The sequence below is a fragment of the Physcomitrium patens genome, chromosome 14 (genome assembly GCF_059467195.1).
Source record: "Physcomitrium patens ecotype Gransden chromosome 14, ASM5946719v1, whole genome shotgun sequence".
Lineage (NCBI taxonomy): Eukaryota > Viridiplantae > Streptophyta > Bryopsida > Funariales > Funariaceae > Physcomitrium > Physcomitrium patens.
Genome location: NC_143423.1, coordinates 15,413,564 through 15,434,307, shown reverse-complemented (window position 1 = coordinate 15,434,307; position 20,744 = coordinate 15,413,564). Strand labels below are relative to the sequence as shown.

The 20,744-nt window shown below is 39.5% G+C and overlaps 4 protein-coding genes across 10 annotated transcripts; all 4 read left to right on the top strand.

The window, feature by feature from the left end:
- The first annotated feature begins 1,036 nt into the window (after positions 1 to 1,036).
- Positions 1,037 to 4,615, top strand: LOC112291371 (uncharacterized). The gene is made up of 4 exons (XM_024538664.3): positions 1,037 to 1,635; positions 2,055 to 3,461; positions 3,762 to 4,186; positions 4,463 to 4,615. The coding sequence occupies exons 1-3, from the start codon at positions 1,359 to 1,361 to the stop codon at positions 4,181 to 4,183; spliced, it is 2,106 nt and encodes a 701-aa protein (XP_024394432.1). The 5' UTR covers positions 1,037 to 1,358; the 3' UTR covers positions 4,184 to 4,186; positions 4,463 to 4,615.
- A 121-nt stretch (positions 4,616 to 4,736) lies between these two features.
- On the top strand, positions 4,737 to 6,804 carry LOC141046184 (uncharacterized). Its single transcript, XM_073538743.2, has 2 exons — positions 4,737 to 5,492; positions 5,794 to 6,804. The coding sequence occupies exons 1-2, from the start codon at positions 4,887 to 4,889 to the stop codon at positions 6,382 to 6,384; spliced, it is 1,197 nt and encodes a 398-aa protein (XP_073394844.1). The 5' UTR covers positions 4,737 to 4,886; the 3' UTR covers positions 6,385 to 6,804.
- Positions 6,436 to 7,839, top strand: LOC112291372 (uncharacterized). Of its 6 annotated transcripts, none has more exons than XM_073538745.1 (4): positions 6,436 to 6,574; positions 7,153 to 7,295; positions 7,424 to 7,481; positions 7,586 to 7,839. In XM_073538745.1, the coding sequence occupies exons 1-4, from the start codon at positions 6,570 to 6,572 to the stop codon at positions 7,599 to 7,601; spliced, it is 222 nt and encodes a 73-aa protein (XP_073394846.1). In that variant the 5' UTR covers positions 6,436 to 6,569; the 3' UTR covers positions 7,602 to 7,839. The 6 variants fall into 6 exon arrangements, with proteins under 6 accessions (XP_073394846.1, XP_073394845.1, XP_073394847.1 ...); XM_073538744.2 differs by having other exon boundaries at positions 7,570 to 7,805; XM_073538746.2 differs by having other exon boundaries at positions 7,419 to 7,481; positions 7,586 to 7,805.
- A 7,951-nt stretch (positions 7,840 to 15,790) lies between these two features.
- Positions 15,791 to 19,772, top strand: LOC112291140 (cytochrome P450 704B1). Of its 2 annotated transcripts, none has more exons than XM_024538189.3 (8): positions 15,791 to 16,566; positions 17,005 to 17,318; positions 17,431 to 17,646; positions 17,769 to 18,056; positions 18,204 to 18,306; positions 18,493 to 18,740; positions 18,869 to 19,069; positions 19,208 to 19,772. In XM_024538189.3, the coding sequence occupies exons 2-8, from the start codon at positions 17,007 to 17,009 to the stop codon at positions 19,382 to 19,384; spliced, it is 1,545 nt and encodes a 514-aa protein (XP_024393957.1). In that variant the 5' UTR covers positions 15,791 to 16,566; positions 17,005 to 17,006; the 3' UTR covers positions 19,385 to 19,772. The 2 variants fall into 2 exon arrangements, with proteins under 2 accessions (XP_024393957.1, XP_024393958.1); XM_024538190.3 differs by having other exon boundaries at positions 15,799 to 16,239.
- The last annotated feature ends 972 nt before the right edge of the window (positions 19,773 to 20,744 follow it).

Genomic DNA, 20,744 nt, shown 5'->3' with positions numbered 1-20,744 from the left:
TTTGTTTTCAGGCAATGGCATCTTTTTCTTTTTCTTTTTTGTTTCGTTTTGTTTTGTGTTTTTTTCTTTTGAATTTGTGGGTGCCCACACAACAAAACCTAGTTGATGGAAGTCAATTTTTTTGAATGACAGCTCTTAAGGACAGCTACCTGTTTAAGATACACTTTTTTTAGTCTCATCAAAACACTTTGAATTGACATAACTTTCTCCTTTGATAACTTTACAATAAATTAAATCAATTAAATGATTCGAAAAACAATGAAGAATCAATCATGAAGAATCGTTTCTGGTAGTGCTAAAAGTCTCAGATACCTGGATATAAATTAATAAGTGAAAGGAATACTAAGTTTTGTTTGAGAGATCAAAAAAGATGACATCTATGAAGGATGTAAGCAATCCATTATATTTGACTTACTTATCTTCTATCAATTGAAACATTATCTTCTATATATATAGATATATACATACACACACACACATACACTTTGTCTCTTGTTATTCCAAAATTATCAAACTCCATGAAAAATGCAATAATCCTCAAGTGATAAATAATATAATGCGACTAGTTTACAGATGTAACATACCTATTTATTAGATATTCAATCTCATGTAATTACCATATGTACACTAAAATCATAACTAAGAATATTATGGGGATGTAAGTGAGCTGATTCAACATAAGATTATTATGCTTATATCATTCTTATATTCTTTAAATTGTACACATAATAATAATAATAATAATAATAATTTTATATCATAATTTAATAATACAAAAAAACACTCAAAAAATAATATTATAAGTCGCATCATACATGTAGACTTCTATTTATACGTACGTATTTGGGATGGTGTGGATAAGGGCCGTAGAGTGAAGGGGAGGAACATAAGCCATGAGGGACATGAGACTTGGGAGGGGGAGGGACATGAACACAGCGGGGCAGGGGGACATGGGAACTGGAGCGCGGAGGATGTGTTAGGGTTACGCAGGGACAAAGGGCACCCATAATCGTGGCAGAGGAAACCGGGACATCACCGTGGCTATGGAGCTTCGAGGCTATGCCTTGCTCCCGCTGCACGCCGCGCCTCGCTCGCGCGCGCTTGGCTCCCTTACACCGGGATGAGGACAAGCACACACTCTTGTCACGTTTGTTGTAATTCGGTGTTGTTCTCGTTTAAGGAGCTGCGAATCAGGGAGAATGAAGGTTGGCATGGCTGGTGAAGGTGTCTGGGATGGTGGGGAAGAGGGCTCTTAGTGCATCGAGAAAATTGGGGAGAGGACGAAGGCTAGGAGGAGGAGGAGGAAGAAGAAGAAGAAGAAGAGGAGGACGAGGAGGATTGCTGCAGGGGCTACAGAGATGGTCCTGGTCGGGAGTGCGTCTCGAACCGGCCGGGGGGCCACCATGTCGGGTTCTTCTACCGATGATAATCCGCCTGCGCGTCCGCGTCACCGAAATGTACGAGGTGGAGGAGGTGGTGGTGCAGAGTCCGAAGGCTCTGAGGATGAAGTCACGGAGAGAGGGAGCGAGATGTGCCAAATTGGCAGTGATACATGTACCGTGCCGTCGCAGTTGTTTGATCTTCCGAGCTTGAAAGGCGTGCTTTCGCTAAATACGTGGAATTATTGCTTAACAGGTTCAAATTTGGCCACGTTTTTTATTTTATTTTTATTTTTTTGTTTTGTTTTGTTTTGTTTTGTTCGATGTTTTGAATAATTATCGCATTTTAATCTTGTGTTAGCTGTGAGTATGGTTGTTGATTGCCGGTGCTGTAGAAAATCTCGAATCGAGTTTGTGTATTTTGAAGTTGGGATAGTATTTTTGTGTCTGCTTTGAAGATTTTTGGTCGATTGTGATCAGTGTGCGAAGGCTTGATGGCACGCTCAATCCGGCGCTAAATGCAGTTTGAAATATTTTTGCTGTTTTTCATACTCTAGGTTTGATTTGAGTTTGTGGTTGCATTTTTTAGATGTTCTTTCTATGTCAATTCATATGATTAATCTGAAACGTTTATGTCATGGTGAATTGAGAATTGAGCATCGTTTGGTTCGACAGAGGAGGAGCGAGAGTCACTTGCATTGCACCTCCCACCTATCGAAGATGAAGACACTTTTAAAGACACCATCCGGGACTTGCTGGGAGGAGAAATCTTTCACTTCACTAGTCCGATAGATGATCTTTTTGAGAGATTGAAAGGAGGCTTATGTCATCCGCGTGTTTCACGGTATCGGGAGGGTCTAAAATACTTGCAGCGAAAGGAGCATTATCACTTATTGAGACATTATCATAATCACTTTGTCAGTCTCTTTGTTGAGATGCAAAAGCAATGGGAAAACTGTCCTGATGCAGATATTGATGAGAGGTTAGAAATTTGGGATAGGTTTCAAACACAACCACTTCCTCTGCCTAAACCTAAACGTGTGGTCCGTAAGCCTGGAACTGTCAGAAGGGTCAAGGCCAGCGTTGAGGTTGGTTCTCAGAGAAGGATTCCAGACGTGAGTCTGAGGATGAACGGTATCGAGCCGCCAAGAAAAGAAATGCCTGTGATAAAGGGCAGAAGTGAGGTAGGAATGGTGGCACTCTCGAAGAAAACACCAGGTGTCGTGGAGCCAGCTGCTGGGTCAAAGGGAGTGCTTAAGATGAAGTCATTAATGAAGGATCGCTCAGAAGGTCCTTCGGAGAGAATATTTGACATTGACAAGGCGGATAGAGTGGAGCAGGAAGAACCTATGCGGGTCCTTAAACCCAGACCAAAAGGAGTATTGAAGCTGATGCCTGAGGGTAAGCAGGCATGGAGGGAAACTTCATCTGTTGCCGCGAAAGGAAAGTCGCCAGTGTCTGAAATCTACAGGGAAGAAGTGAATGACGTGGTAGCGCATGAATACGAGGAAGAGCCTTTCCTGCCTTATGCAACAGAGGTATTTACCTCTCCTCTGCAACTCTATGCCCCGCCACATGAAACCCCTGTTGAGAAGAAAATGAAACACAAGTTACCAGGTGAAAAAAAACGCAAAATGACAGATTCTGGAGGCGGGACCACAGAAGGCGAAGCAATCGTGAAGAAAAATAAGAAGATCCAAGCACGGGAGGTGAAGGAGCAGCATGCGCTTTCAGGAATGCCCGAAACGCTTGCAGACATATTATCACCTTTTGAGGATGCTAAGCCATCCGTGGAGAAAAGCAAGAGATTGGGAGAACTGAAGAAGAATGTTTATCGGAAGAAAAGAATAGATGAGATTACTAAAGAGCCAGAAGTAATTGTTGTAGAGGAGAATCGGGCTGTAGAAGATGATTTCAGGCCTAGCGATGAAGTTGATGAGAAGGTTTACCATCTTCCTCTGGAAGAAGATGAAGTTGACCAGGTCAAGGAAGAGGTAGGAGTTAAACCGAAAAGGAGGACTAAGAAGAAGCCCAAGGCGGATGTGTTGATGGATTCACCTGGGGTGTCGTCCCCTCATGCTGGTAAATTTAACCTATATTCTGCAACTTCTTATACAAAACCACTCTATCCGGGGCTAAGTGACCCTAGTTTCAAGGGATAGGTCTTGTGCCGTAGTGGATCCTGAAACATGGTAACACAGACGTTTATATTCCTGTGTTTATGTTCATCAACTTACTGAACGGCCTTCGAGCCTGAATCATGCACTTGTTACTGAGTTTTGAGCATTACAATTTGTATGTGTGCAAAAATGCTTTTTCGATGGAACTTAATAAGCCGTTGATGTGAAATTGACGTCTAACATCAATATCCTTATTTTCTAGGCTCCCCTCCTGAGAAGACTCCTGAAAGTGCCTCTAAATCATCAAAGAAACCTGCCTCTTTGGCCATCCCTACACTTGCTTCCACATTCCCTTTCTCCATTATGCACTTGCTGTCAGCTGTACGCACGGCGTTGATCGCAAATTGTGTGGATGGAACATCTGAATCTCATGACCAATACAAGAGAACACCCTATGCCCTTGAAATATTAGATTTTACCCTTCCGTGTGCTACGTCTGAGGGAAGCATGATAGGTCACAGTGATCAAGCTGCCGGAGCTTCGGGTTTGAAGATGGCAAAAAGTAAGGACGGAGACAGCGAACAAACACCTCACTTATTTCGTGGAGTGCCACTCAACGAGCTCGTGAGAAGAGTGCATGACAATCCTGGTGATCATCGGATTTTAGATGCAGTGGAGCCTTAACAGGTATGTGGTTTTGCAATAGGCGTACTTGTAGCATACTTTGTTCAGAGAACGTCCTTTGCAGTTCTCAGAGTATTTAATTGATGTTTTATATAGAGAGAGGTGCTGCTAGTATGCACGGGCTTACGGGTAATTGATCTGCCTTTTTAATTGCCTCAATGTGTCTATCCCTACAGCATCTGCTCATCAAATATGTGCCTCTTTGGATGGTTTGGTGCTAGGAGCTCATGTTTATTTTGAATGTGTACATCATGTGTAACTTTGTTTTTGCAACATCAGGATCTTGTGCGAGGAGATCTTAAAATAATGGGAAGCAAAGTAGCACCCGCAGGTACGAAAGGATGGAAGCCTTTGGTTTGTTTCCACAAAGGATCGAGGATATGGTCGTGGATCGGACCGCCTCCAATTCCTGTAGCTTCAACTTCCTCGCAGGTTTGTTCTTGATTCTTATCTTTGTATTCCAATTTGTGGTCATTATCAATGTGTTGCTATTTTTACCCATTTGTATAGTTATAACACTAGACTCGTTTGTATTAGATGGTGGTCGGTTTTCTTGTGAGGAGGCAAGAATGTGCTTATATGGTTGGTTGATTAAGTTTTTCATTTGGATGCTTTTACTTTTACTTTTTTACTTTTTTACTTTTTTCATTACTTATTCCATGAGGAGCAAGGATTTTCTCTGGATTAGAAGTTTGCTTTATATATGGTTGGCGTCTTCCTAGTTGTGTTCGTACAATTTGGCTGGTTTTCCTTGATTACTTCGCTACAGGATGTGTTAGAGGTGCTCGTGACTGCAGATGCATGGGGTATACCACAGAAATCTTTGCTTAAATTGGAGGACATGTTTGCAAGTTGGCTAAAGCATGGTCAGGAAACACTTCAGCAGATCGATAAACTTCCTCTTCCACCTCCTCCACTCATGCCTGTGCCTGCTGACGAGAAGGAGCGTTTTCGAGAACTTGGAGCTCAAAAGAGTTTCATGACAATTGCACCTAGTTCGGTGGATATGCGAACTTACTTTCGCCGACAGGAGCTACTTCGATATTCTCTACCTGATCGGACTTTTGCTTATACGACAGCAGATGGAGGTAAATCTGTTGTCGCCCCACTAAGAAGAGGAGGTGGGAAACCTTCCTCTAAGGCAAGGGATCACTTCATGCTCAAGCCGGACAGACCGTCCCACGTGACGATTTTGTGTCTAGTGAGGGATGCAGCAGCTCGTCTACCTGGAAGTATTGGCACTCGTGCCGATGTTTGTGCTCTTATTCGTGACTCACAGTTTATTATGGAGGATGCGTCAGATGCTCAGGTTAGCTGTATTATCAACAAACACATAAACTATCACACACACACATATATATATATATATATATATATATATATATATATAAGTCTTGACTTAAGTTGCATAATTTGTGGCTGATTGAATGTCTTTTTGTATGTTCATAACCCATATGACCATTATATCAGAGCTTCACACATGCACGCTTTATTTTGTTTTACATTTCAATTATACGATTTTCAAATTTTACTATTTTCAACATTTGGCCATGTTCTATGTCAGGTTATTCAGAATGGTACAATATATTTGCTCGGTATTGTGTCGACAGGTGAATCAGATAGTAAGTGGAGCACTTGACCGGTTGCATTATGAGCGAGACCCATGTGTTCGATTTGATGGTGATCGCAAGCTGTGGGTGTATCTTCATACAGAGAGAGAGGATGATGGAACCTCATCTACGAAGCGATGGAAAAAGCCTAAAAAGGATAATGCTGATAACTCTGAATATTGTACAAATGCCTACGAGATTGGATCATCAAATGGTGCTGACGATCTTTCGGGTCTGGGTCTTCTAGACTTACACTCTTTCGATGGCATAGGTGGGTTTATGGACAATTCTGCAATTTACTCAACTGGCCGAACAGAACTTTTTTATAACAAGAACATTTCTTTGACCAGTCCGCGGGTTTTCAGCAATGGAATCTCAGTGGACGATGGGGATTTGCCGTTTATTACCTTACCACTTGGTATTGACGCTGGTCATCCTATGGATTGGGAGGGAATAAATGCTAAAACATTTTGGGACCATGATTCCCATTTGCAACCTCAAGAAAGCTTGGAATCTGAAGACGAGTACTTCTTAGAAGGTTCAGCCACAGCACAGCGGCATGCTGAAGCAATATTTAGTGCTGAATCGTAATGAGGTTTGTCTTCATTCAGTGGTATCTTTGATTAAACCATCAAGCCACCTGGTTCCAATCGATCTGTAGTGCTGCTGGCTTTGCTGAAGAGAAGAGGGGTCTGGTCCATCACTTATTAGTTTGCTTTTTATTCGCGAAGCAGCTCAAATGCGCGGAATGAATATTTGACCGCTCATCACTTTTAATGAGGTGTCATGCCCTCTCTTTCTCCCTCTCTTCGGCAATTATCTCTGGTAGCTTTATACAAATGGCACCCACAAGATGGTCAAGGGTTTTAAGTACAAAGTGGGTGGATGCTTTTCGTACTGGTATATTCCTTTTTGGGCTGTACATCGCAGATCACAGGCTACCGTAAGTTGGCAGTGTATAGGTTTGTACATGTAACAGAGGCAATACTGGTTGTTGAGATTTAGTAATAGATAACTTCAGGTTTAAGAGCATTAAGGCAACATGAAAGTTGATGAGGTCAAGGTTGTGTAGAAGGTCTGATTGACTGTCCGAAGGTTGCTGATTGGCTAACCTAATCAACGTCCTGATCTCATCAGCTCTACCAAACGAGCTCAAGGTTCTGTACAAGGTCTGCAGCTTCTTTATTTATTTTAACCTGGCTTCTAGTGTGTGGTAGTATTCTTGTTCTGTCTATTAGCCTGTTTCTGGTATGCCATCTCAATTTGAAAAGCTTTGATACACAAGGGATGTTGAGTACCACTGGACCCTCAACGTAAAAACTGCTCAGTACGAAACTAAGTACCTGGGGATTTGTGCAGGACATATTTGGCCGTCTGTATCTTCATGTGCGGGTTCACCTCCGCTGATTCACTAATCGGAAGGTGTCTTGGACCAACTTCTGCAGCTCTAAAGGATCAGCGCGTTAAAACCAAGATTGAGTGGGCTGTTTGGATTGCAACAGGTAATCCGCCAAGGCAACTTTTCAAGCTTGCAGATGATGATCCTTGCGAAATCAGTAGATTCGTTAATTGATTACCATCATATCATGAAAGGCAACAGATGACGATGTCCCATGTCTTTTCAGAACAGGTTTCCATCACAATGCATACGGGCACTCCAACATCTCAATCCTTGCTCTTAACCTGAGGTTTTTCTTCTTGATCTACAAAGTTATTCATTTTTTTGCATCGTTCAAGCTTCTGGACGGGCAGGGTTTTGAGATCTTTGACCACCAGATGTTGGAGTGTGTAGGGTGAACAATTTGTGAAACTTCGGCGCTCAGCATGTCGTTTGATCTCATCGTTCAACTCTATTAAGGAGAAATAATCCATAAATCTTGAAAAATGGCTCTAACTTGACGATGTATACCACACCTCAGCCCCACAAAAAAGAATTGTCATACACTAAAAGCACAAGGCTCTCGTACTGTCGAGCCCATGTCAACAAGCTAATTCTCAAGATGTTTCATTCATGCACAATGGATGAGGATGGAATTTCTGTTTCAATGTGTGGATTATGACCTAGAAACTTGACCCATGCAATGTACACAACTCAACTACCATCACATCTTTGAAAGCTGAGTCGGTTTCTAGAGTACGATCTCTCCCTAAATGGTTCACTTATTCAAGCCTTTCAAGTGTGGACTATTTTGGTGGGTTAACTCATTATTGTCTTTTCTTCAACATTGAAAAGACGCTCTGTTTGTTCATCCAGAATTGTTTCTGGTTTGAGTGGGGATTGTTGAAATTTTGTTAAATTATACACACGTACAAATATAAACCCAATTTTCCAGTCTTCGTATAACAGATGCAGAATAAATTTAAAAATTATTATCTTTTGGTACAGAAAGTAAACAAATTATTCTGAATATTTATGATTTCACTAGTAAAAATGATACTTGTTCAAAGCTATTGTGCAAGGTTGTTATTTAAATATGAATCCAAAAGAGATAAATATTAAAATGATTAGTCTTTTGAAGAATATTTTTGAAAATGAATTGATTTGTTCCTTTTTAGGTGAATGCTCTTAAAAAATTGTTGGTTATTTTTTATTTTTATTTTTGTTTTTGAATTTTAACATCATTTAGTTGATTTTATGCAAATACAATCTTGTGGTATGAATGTAACCAATACAGAAAGTGGATGCTAAGTTATTCAAATGTCATGTTTGCAATATATGTGTATATACACATATATTCACATATATATATACTAACACATATTAATTAATTTAAAAAACACTTCAAACATTGTTAAAGTAAAAATAGAATAAGTTACTTTATAGAAGATATCAACTTAAGTAAGTTGCTAGTGATCAAAGATTTGACTCTTGGTATATGATAAGGACATCCAATAGATATAGGACGAAGTTATGGAGCAAGAGTCAAAGTCAAAAGGATAAAGTATTAACAAGGAAATATCCAAAAACTAAGTAAGAGTCGTTAGTATATGTCATAGGATACCCTCGAGGCTCATGAGATGCCAAAAGGATCCTAGGGCCATGTGTGTAAAAGTCAAAGAGTAGAAGTTGTCTTTTAGGGCAACAACCACTATCTATAAGTAATGGGTATAGGAAGTGAGAGACATCTTATTCCATACTCTCTTTGTATGCAACCTTGCTAATGCTAAGTATTGTATCTTCAAAGTGCTTGATCTTCAATAGGTTATGGGCCCACTCACCTTTACTTGTGAGTTTTGAAGTACTTTGAAGTCTTTCTTGTTATGAGGAATAGATCTTGTGGTTATTGCTAAAGTTTGAGTTTGCTTTCTTCTAACCCTTCTTATGCATCTAGTTGTTGATGTAGTTTTTGCTCTTACTTATTGTTAAGTGCATTGATAGTCTTGATTATTATTAGACTCCATTTAATGATGTTTTAGAACTTGAGTATTATATTTCTTTGATGACTTTCATTATTGGTGCTCTAACTTTGTGCTTTCATATACTTAACTTCATAAGAGATTCTCTTATTATTATAAGAAGTATTTTGTGTAGTTAGAGGGGTGATTGAAGAGTGGCAAAGCTTATACAAGAGGTTAAGATAGAATATAAGACTTGTGAGAAGTCTTATATGTGAAGTTGAGAGTGATACAAGAGTGAAATCACTTGTATAATTACAAAGAGGACATTTTGGTTTTCTAAGACAGCAACACCTTCTTGTTGATTTTGAGAGTTCTATCTTCTCTTTTCTTGATTTTTTTTCACACATCTTTTTCCTAGACATGGCTTCAAGTGAAGGTGAGAGCTTGAGAGTAATTGAAAAGTTTAGAGGTTACAACTTTTACCATTGGAAGAAGAAAATGAAATTTTTGTTGGCTTCATTGGACCTTTGGGATATTATTGATGAAAGTGAAGACCCTCCAAGTGACAATGTTGATATCAAGATGAAGAAGGAATACAAACATCGTGAAAGGAAGGCTTTTGAGATGATTGCAATAAACCTTGATGATGCCAACTTTTCACATGTTATAGCTTGCAATGGACCAACAAAAGCATAGAAGACTCTTTACAACATCTATGAGAGTAGAAACCTTGCCAATATCCTTTGGACAAGGAGGAAGTTCTTGACAGTAAAGATGGAAGAAAGAGATGACCTCATGGCTTATGTTAACAAGGTAAAAGCACTTGCTAACCAATTAGCAGTTGTTGACAAACTAGTTGATGATAAGGACATTGTGTTGACATTGCTCATCAGCCTTCCCGAATCCTATAACTACCTCATTATGGCATTAGAGTCCATCAACATGAAGGAGCTTACCATGAACTATGTCACATCAAGACTTGCCTATGAAGTGACTAAGCAGAAAGAAAAGAAGCTTGCAAGTGATGATTCAGTTCTATTTTCAAGACAAGGCAAAAGTAGCTATTCTCATCAATGTGATAATTCAAAAAATAATATGAAGAATTGCTATATTTATAAAAAACTAGGTCATTTTGTTAGAAATTGCTACAAGGCCAAGAAAGGAGATAGAGAGAATGCAAACAATGTTAGTGATAGTTTTGGTAGAGATGAGTATGCTTTCATGGCAAGGAAAGGAGCCTCCATGGCTGCTATTTCGAAGTGGATTATAGATTCAGATGCTACTAAGCACATGATACTATACAAGTGTTCATTTCACACTTATGAAAAAATTTCAGCAACAAAAATGTGGTTGAGAGACAATGGCATGGTGCAAGCCATTGGAATTGGCTCCATTGTGGTGGAGATTGTTGTGAAGGACCAAATCAAGAAGATGACATTGAAGGAAGTTTTACATGTTCCAAAAATGAAGAAGAACCTCTTTTTGCTAAGTAAACTTGTATCACATGGTTATAATGTTCAATTTGATATGAATGGATGTTTTGTTAAGACATTGGATGGCCAACATGTTGCCAAAGGCCTTAGAGATGGAAATCTCTACTTCATCAATTGTAAAAAGGTGAATGGAGTTGAAATGGCGATATTTACTGATTTTTCACAAGATCAAGACAAGTTTGGCATTTGGCATCAACGACTTGGTCATTTGAATGCCAAATACATGAAGGATCTCCAATCCAAGGTGAGTGGCTTGGATCTTGGTCAATTCAGTCACAATGCCATGACACTTGCTTGTGAAGGATGTATACAAGGCAAACAACAAAAGGCTTCATTTCGAAGTCGAGTTGCAACATATGCAACAAAATTATTGGAGATTGTGCACTTCGATGTTTGTGGACCGATGAAGACACCATCAATTGGAAGAGCAAGGTACTTTGTCACATTCCTAGATGACTTTTTAAGAAAAGTGTGGATTTACATCATTAAAACTAAAAGTGAATGTTTCTCAAGGTTTAAGGAATTTAAGGCTCTTGTAGAAAAACAATGTGAGTGCAAGATCAAAGTGTTGAGAATGGACAATGGAGGTGAATACATGTCAAAGTATTTTGATGAATTCATAAAGATTCAAGGTATTGTAAGACAAACCTCTACTTCTTAAACTCCACAATAAAATGGAGTTGCTGAAAGAGCAAATCGGACCATTGAGGAGATGGCAAGGAGTATGCTTTATACACAAAACTTTGGGCATGATTGTTGGACGCAAGCTATGGTAAATGCGGTGTACACAAGGAATAAGTGCCCTACAAGTACACTTACATCAATGACTCCACAAGAAGCTTGGAGTGGGAATAAACCTTGTGTTTCACACATGAGGATTTTTGGATGCATTGCTTATGCAAAGATACCAGATTGTATGAGGTCCAAACTTGACGCAAAAGGTACAAAATGTGTATTTGTTAGATATTGTGAAGGTACCCAAGCATATAGGCTAATGTATTTAGAAACCAAGAAGATCATCAAAAGTCGTGATGTAGAGTTTTTGGATCATAAGAGTACCTTTGAGCACTTGGAAGAGTGTCCAAGTGGGAGTGAAGGTGTGTTTGTGGACACATCTTCAAGTTCAGCAAAGAAAAGAGAAGAAGAAGATGATGATGACAATGAGGATGGAAGAAATAGAAGTTAAGATCAAGTGCCAAAGAAGGTAAATCATAGTGTGACTTCAATTGCTAGAACTAACAATGAAGACAATGAAGATATTGAAGGTGATGATGATGATGAAGAATATCAATCTTTGAGTGAGAAAAGACAAGCATTGAGGAAGAAGAAGGATGGAATGCAAGAAGAAGGGTCTTCTTCAAATGAAAGGAGATATTTTTTCAGAGAAAAAAAAATACCTGGTAAATGGTAGAAGAATCACATCTTTCCTCAAATAAGTGAAGAATATACCAATGTTGCACTTCTTGTTGATCCATTGAGTGTATGTGATACAATGAAGTCCACGGATGCATTGAAGTGGGAGAATGCTATGGAAGAAGAGTACAAATCACTCATGGACAATGGAACATGGAAATTGATTCAACTTCCAGAAAATCGATCTTTAATTGGTTGTAAGTGGGTGTTTAGAACCAAAAAGAATGCAATGGATAATATTATGAGATACAAGTCTAGATTGGTTGCTAAAGGCTACTCACAAGTTGCTAGTGTGAATTTCAATGAGACATTTGCTCCCATGGCCAAATTTACCACCATTAGAACCTTTGTGGCAATTAAGGTAGCATGGAACTTGGAGATGCATCAAATGGATGTGAAGACGGCTTTCTTGAATGGAAGTTTGGAAAAAGACATCTACATGGAGCAACCTCAAGGATTTATTGAAGAAGATAAATAACACCTTATTTGTAAGTTGAAGAAATCTTTGTATGGGCTAAAGCAATCACCAAGGGTATGGTACCAACGTATTGATACATTCTTTGTGAATGAAGGATTTGTAAAGAGTGAGGCTGATCATTCCTTATATGTGATGTAATCAAATATGTTCATATTGATTGTCATCCTCTGTGTTGATGATTTGTTCATCATAACCAATACATTGAAGATGATGGATTGGTTGAAGGCAAAGTTAGAAAAGAAGTATAAAATGAGTGATTTGAGAGATGTTCACTATTGTTTATGAGTGGAGTTTGTAAGAGATCATACTAAGAAGACCATTACAATGAGTCAAAGTAAATACATTGAAGAAGTATTAAAACGATTCAACATGGACGAGTATAAGCCAATTGGAACACCATTGGAGGCAAACTTGAAGTTGATGAAGCTCACGGATGAAGAGTTTGCTGAAGTTGAAGGTCAAATGCAAGGTGTTCCATAGAAGACAACAGTGGACTCACTTATATATGCAATGGTTGACACAAGGGTAGATCTTGCATATGCGGTGAGTATTGTGAGCCAATACATGTCAAAGGTTGGACCAATCTATTGGACAACCATCAAAAGGATCATGAGGTACTTAAAAAGTACTTTGAACTTCAAATTATGCCTTGGAGGTAATAACATTAGTTTGCATGGTTATTATAATGCGGATTGGGCTGCAGATGCAAATGATAGAAGGTCAACAATGGGCTATGTGTTTTTTGTTGGAGTGGGACTAATTTCATGGAATTGCAAGAGACAACCAACCATTGCAAGGTCAACAATGGAGGCGGAGTACATGGTAGCAAGCCATGGTGCAATGGAGGCAATATGGTTGAGACAACTTTTGGAGGACATTGGAGATGTACAAATGGAAGCAACTCCAATGAAGTGTGACAATTAAGGATGTCTTGTATTTGCAAAGAATCCAAAGCATCATTCAAGGACTAAGCACATTGATATTCAACATCACTTTATAAGAGAGAAGATTGAAATGGGAGTGATTGATATGAAGTATTATGCAATGGAGGAAATGCTTGCTGATTTGTTGACAAAGGCATTAGTAAAAGATAGACACCACATGTTGACAAAGATATTAGGATTAAAAGCTATTTGACCAATAACAAAGTGAGAGTGTTAAAGTAAAAGTAGAATAAGTTACCTTATAGAAGATATTAACTAAAGTAAGTTGCTAGTGGTCAAAGGTTTGACTCTTGGTATATAAGAAGGGCATCTAATAGATATAGGACGAAGTCATGGAGTAAGAGTCAAAGTCAAAAGGATAAAGTATTAACAAGGAAATATCCAAAGACTAAGTATGAGTCATTAGTATGTGTCATAGGATACCCTCGAGGCTCGTGAGATGCCAAAAGGATCCTAAGGCCATATGTATAAAAGTTAAAGAGTGGAAGTTGTCTTTTAGGGTAGCAACCACTATCTATAAGTAATGGGTATAGGAAGTGAGAGACATCTTATTCCATACTCTCTTTGTATGCAACCTTGCTAATGTTAAGTGTTGTGTCTTCAAAGTGCTTGTTCTTCAATAAACACTTCAAAATATTCAATCAATTCCAATGTTTTAAACCTTTTTCATAATAAAAACTCAATAAATTTGAGATTTTGATATATATATATATTTTTTTCTTTTTATATTGATATAAATAAATATCTCACAAAGATATTCAAAAAATGCTCACTTTTTACAAATTATAAAAAGAATGGATGGGATAGAAGTTAACAAACAAGAGCATGTCTTTGAAATGATGGCTAAAGATATCATATTTGAATTTAGTAGTAAATATGATTTTTTTAATATACAAAATTTGAAATTATCTTTAAAATTAATTACACTTATCTATCTATTAATCAAGATTTAAGAAATTAATATTAAAATTATTTATGATTTTTCTTAATTTTTTTAACAAACATAAATAATAGTGATATACTAAAATAATTTACAAGATTTATTTTTGAAAGCAAAACTAACATCATAAAAAAATAAAAAAGTTACTTTGTACAAATTATTTTATGTAAAAAATATATTATTCTTAATTAAATTTTAATTTATTATAATTTTAAAAAATATCATTTTAAAAAAATTGCACAAAATATATTATTTTATATTTTCTAAATCTTCAAAAGATTTTAATAGCCTTTTATTGTCTTTTAATAAATTAATATTCATTGAATAGTTTATAATATTTATGTTATATTTTATATATTCTTAGAGTCATTTACAAAGTCCTTATTTTAATCATTACTTATGATTTATAATTGTATTTTATATTCTTCTAAAATCTTTTTAAGAGTTCTTTTTTGAATCATAACAAATTCTTTAAAATTATTTTTTATGTTCTTCTAAGATTATTTATACAGTCCTTATTTGAGTCATCATGTACAATTCAGAGTCAATTGTATGTCATACATAAAAGCAAATAGTAAAAGCCCAAGCAAAATTGTTAGGTAACTCTGAAAAATCTTCCTTTAGTCCAAACCCAGACTATGCGGGGCAAGGCTGAAATCTGCCGTACAAAGCATTTGAGTTACTTCTGGGTGTGGCTTGATGTAGTGGAAAATTACTTAGTAGCAATTTAGGCCACAAAGTCATGCCCTTGCACAACTCTAACTTCTATGACAACTATGGTGCCTCTTTACCACTCACACCAGCATTGTCCATGGGGTTGAGGCCAGCCTTAGCTCACGTTGTTTGTTTCAAAAACACAAACATGGTGAAAGTCACTTTTTGACCCTTACACACTCCTCTACTTTGGGAAGTCAATATCCTAATTAACAAACAATATAAGCAAATAGTGAAAAAAATTGAAAAAAAAGAAAACAGTTGAATAAAGCAAATAGTGAATTGCATATCATTACAAATGTTTGTTGTAGATCTATAAACGTAAAATAGCATACAAGTTTGGACTATTTGTAATCCTTGTACTTATGCATGAAAATGTAAGGATATAATTGAAGATTATACTAAAAACAAAACACACAACAAACAAATAAAGAGTCAAACAAATAAGAGGACGAGGAATATGTCCTGACACGCCCAAGTTGCAGCCACTAAAAAAAAACCGAAAGATTAAACACCACATGAGATACTAACATTATTATCAAACATGATAAAAATCTCAACAGGAAACCAGAAATAGTATGAACGACTGGTAGCGGTGAAACGGGTGTGGAAAGCTCAGTTCAGAGGATCAGAATCATGCCCACAAGATGTCGTTCAAGCAGGCATTGTGTAAACAACACCAAGAAAGAGAAGATGAGTATTTGGTGATGTGTAGTTGTATGGAGGAAGGTGATGAATTCCGGTTTTTGTTGGAGGAGGAAGGTGATGAATTCGGGTTTTTGTTGGAGGAAGGTGAAGAAGTGGGGGCGATGGTGGTGGTGGTGGTGAAGAGGGGCTGGTGGATGAGGAGGAGCCTGGTGGGTGAGCTCCACGCCCACGAAGCTGAAGGAGGGTGAAGCAGCAGCAGCTTATCAGCCTTCTCGCACCGCATCGCCGGTCACTAGTCTGAACTAATTCCTCACCAGCTCGCCGCCTTCCACTCCCCCAGCGCCTTCATGTAACCACACGCAATCACATGCTTTTGGCTCTCTCCTGGATTGCCCCTCACATGGTGCGAACCTGGAACGTTTTTAGTGCCACCCGCAGTGGAAAACCATCCGTTCAAGTGTGGCCGTAGCTACCAAGGTGCGCACATATATATATATATATATAGATGTGTGTGTGTGGATGTGTGTGCGCGTAGTCTTCAATGCACATGATAAGGGCACTGGTGCTGCGTAGCGCTTGACAAGGTCCGGAGATCGGGTGCATGTGGCAGGCTGTGAGTTGTAGCTACGGAAGCTGTCTCCTGTTGTGAGTGTATATAGTTGGGTCTTCTCGGTCGCTTACCGACTGCGCGCGTGCGTGGGTGCGTCCTTGAGACGATTTGCCACAAGGTGGGTGAGATCTTGGAGCGTGCACTTCCGAGGAGCGTTGTGGAGGATCAGAACAAGCGACGTTCATGCAGAATAGGTGATGAGCGTCCCGTTCCTTTGTAAAGGAGTTGGGAAATCAGAGTGATAGCGTTCTGGCTGTTGCCGCGGTGATGGTGGAGCCGATGATTTCCTCGCGGTGTTTCTAGAGTTCGTCGTCGTCGTCGTGTGTCACCGTAGCAAATTCATGAGTGGTCGACGGAAGCTCGTTGATGTTGTATCCCGTTGGAGTAGATCTCGAGAGATCCTTGTTATGAACCATTGGAAGTCATGGACGTTCTCATGATTTTTGCGTTTCATGTTTTTTGGAAAGCTGCTCTAAAAATGGTCTGATTTTTCAGCATGTGGAATTACACTTTTTTGAGAGCAGCGGAAAATGTTGAAATCTGCTTGTGAGACGATGTCATTGTCGAGATTTGAGCGCATTAGTTTATTTCGGCGTGCTGAGGACTGGCGAATTTTCCCAATTTTGTGACAGGGATGGAGGCATTGATCAGCGTTCCTTTCAGTACTGAATCTGCAGTCACGTTTGTGATCATAGCCACATTGTCATGGTTGTGGATTTTCCGTTGGCAGCAGCGGCACCGGTTAGCGCCCAAAGAGTGGCCCGTCATTGGGGCGGCAGTAGAGACAATTCGAAACTTCGACGACCTTCATGACTGGGTCTTGTCATATTTTCAGAAAGGGATCAAAACCTTTCGGGTCAAGTTTCCGGGGACCATGTACACTTACACTGTCGATCCCAAGAACATTGAGTACATCCTCAAGACCAACTTCGCAAACTTCCCCAAGGTAGGAGCCGTCTTGGGGGATCCGCCTAGCTTGATGTATATTGATGAACGGACTCAATCAATGGGTGCTAGAAACGGAGTTTGACACGCGATCGTGTGGCACTCATATGCAGGGAGACCTTTACCATAAGAACATGGAAACCCTACTCGGCGATGGTATTTTCAATGCCGACGGGGAGGTGTGGCGCCAGCAGAGGAAGACAGCGAGCTTCGAATTCGCGTCTCGGGTTCTCCGCGACTACAGCACTGTGATCTTCCGGGAGAACGCGCTCAAGGTTGGGGACATTGTCGTAGGAGCAAGCCAAACGCATAATGCTGTTGACATGCAGGTGGGTTGTTTGTCCTTTCAGTTGCTGATCGGATCTTGTTGTGTTGTGGCTATGGCCGCCGCAGGGTTGTCCACTGCATGGTTTGAATGGTTTTGAAGGTCGTGCATGATCATCCCCTGCAGGACCTTTTCATGCGATTGACGCTGGAAGGCATCTGCAAAGTCGGTTTTGGCGTGGAGATCGGAACACTGTCTCCCTCGTTACCAGCAATACCATTCGCGTCGAATTTCGACAACGCGAATGAAGCAGTGACGTACCGGTTTTTCGATCCCTTCTGGCGTCTGAAGCAGTTGTTCAATATTGGCAACGAGGCGGTGTTGTCACGCAGCGTAAAGGTGGTAGACGATTTCACGTACAATGTCATCCGGACTCGCCGTGTGGAGCTGCAGTCGACCGAGGGCGAAAACAAGGTAAGGGTTTTTTTTTCTAAGCCCCATCATTCGTTTCTCATCTATTCAAAATTTATTGACCAACATACACGTCTGCAAATTAACCTGGTATCGGATTCCATAGCAATACTACTATGTAATTGGCAGACATCATCCTTGTAAGTGCAGAAAGCCGATCTATTGTCCCGTTTCATCTTATTGGGAGAAGACCCTGAGCAGAATTTCACTGATAAGACTCTACGAGATATCATCCTCAATTTTATCATTGCGGGTGAGCACCTTACTTTAAAGAAGGACTCAATTATCAGAGGCATTGTCCGTTGTGTGCAGCCTCAAACTCACAAATTGGTCCCGAGCCGAGATTTATGTCTAGCAGTGATGAATCTGTTGTTTACATAACTTAATGTCTCTGAGCCTTGAGATACGGCTTTAAATTGCAATCAAACTGTGATTACAGGGAGAGATACAACGGCAGCAACGTTGTCGTGGTTCTTTTACCTGTTGGGGAACCACCCTCGCGTTGCCGACAAGATTTATGACGAGCTTCATGCTCTCGATGATGATGCAAACGTTAATAAGAGCCAATCTCTGAACCAGGAGATGTCAGAATATGCAACCCAACTGACATATGACGTTCTCCTGAAGCTACAATATCTTCATGCCGCCATCACGGAGACCATCCGGCTCTACCCAGCTGTACCCCAGGTGCCAATACACCTTAAAAGTGGCTAAAATTCATTCCTATGATCAAACAATAGTTGCAATATCTTAAAGAAAATCGCTGCGACGCAAACTAGGTTTGCTTGAAACGAATTTGTGTGGCATTTACGCAGGATCCAAAAGGGATATTAGCTGATGATGTTCTTCCGGACGGGACAGTGTTGAAGAAAGGAGGGCTAATCACGTACGTTCCATATTCCCAGGGCCGGATGAAGGACATTTGGGGTGAGGATGCCGAAGATTTCCGGCCTGAGCGCTGGATCAAGGACGGCGTGTTCACCCCTTTGTCGCCATTCAAATTCAGTGCATTCCAGGTCTTCACTTAATTCTCGCTCCCCAGATTCACACACTGATGTAGAATCTTAATTCATGTCTGCATAACGCAACCTCTTCATGGTAGTTGTGTATTGAAGTTAAACGCTTGTATTTTCGGTGGATGTTTGCTTCATCAGGCTGGCCCTCGGATCTGCCTGGGGAAGGACTCGGCATACCTGCAAATGAAGATGGCTTCTGCACTTTTGTGCCGGTTTTTCAAGTTTGAATTGGCGCCGGGCCACCCCGTAAAGTATCGCACCATGGCCACATTGTCTATGCAGCGCGGCGTGAAAATGTATGTGACCAGGCGTTGATGGATTGGAAGGGTACGCTACCCAGCAGCGGCTCTCGACCCTCTCTCAACCTTGAGTTTTGTTTTTTGTTCGTGTAAAACGTCTAATTAGGCAGTCATTTGTCGCATCTGTAGAAACTTAGTACTCATGAATTGTAGCAAAAGGTAATCAGATATAATCCTGAATTGACATGAATGATGAGTGCACAGTGATGACGAAGGTTCCAGACATCCTCAATTAATTTGAACATACTCGACAAATCTAGACGGAATCCAAACTTCAGTGTACGACAGTGATAAAGAGAGTGAGTCAAACTATAGGAATCAAAAAACCTGCCACCTTCAACATTGTAACTGCATCTCCAATTGTATATGTACTTTATTAAATGGTGACTTAACATTTAGAAAAATGTCTTGTCTCAGCAAGCTATGTATGGGATCTGTTGTCTCTAATTTATGTATGTGTAACTATTCTCAACTATTTTCAACGAAATCACTGAAATGATTTTGGTGCATTAAGAGAAAAATGGAAAGATCTGTCCCTCTCTGCAAGTTCCCTGAACTATATCAGTGTACATCACAACTTCAAAAAACGTGATCAAATCGTGTTGATTACTTGTGACTCCAAACGAAACACATCACTTAGCAGACATTTCAGAGCTAAGAGAGTTACATTCTGAGGTTTAGGGTTGAGTTTAGGGTGAAAGCCATATGTACCTTTCAAAATTGTAGAATAACTTTCAAAGATAGATATTCTGCAGAGCAAGGAAAGCTAGAGCCTTCATCAGAGCTCCCAGTCTCTCCTCCAGCATGGATAATATACTGATCTACATCAAGTCGAAAAGGTAGTAGACATACAATATCAACGTAATAGCAGGTGGCAGAAGAAATTTGTTAAAAATTCATGACTAATGGAACCACTAATTATACATCAAATTGTACAGCTACACAGTAAATGTACTTGAAGAAGAGAATGCATGTGAGAGCACTCTCCTCTTACTGAACACAGGTCTCATGCAGGTTTACTGTAATTCTGATACCATTGTTCTACTCATCCTGCAATGTACATCGTTGAATAATTGAGGCCAGTTTGATGAATATGAGGAAAACACAATTACATAGACATGTAAAAGACCAAAAGCTTCTGCGTAATATTATCACCAATCTTACTCAACAAATATGGTCGAGACTGCCACGACACCACAGAGATCACTTGTAAACGATTTGCTCTTTTATAGCTTCAGCTGAAACAAGTGTCTGAAACAAGTAGCAGGCTCATATTGAGAAGTTTCTTAAAGGAATGAGTTCGATTACTGAAGTTTCTACTTTATTTTGCAAAATGAGAGCATGATGTTTTTTAATTTCAAATTACTGGGAGAATA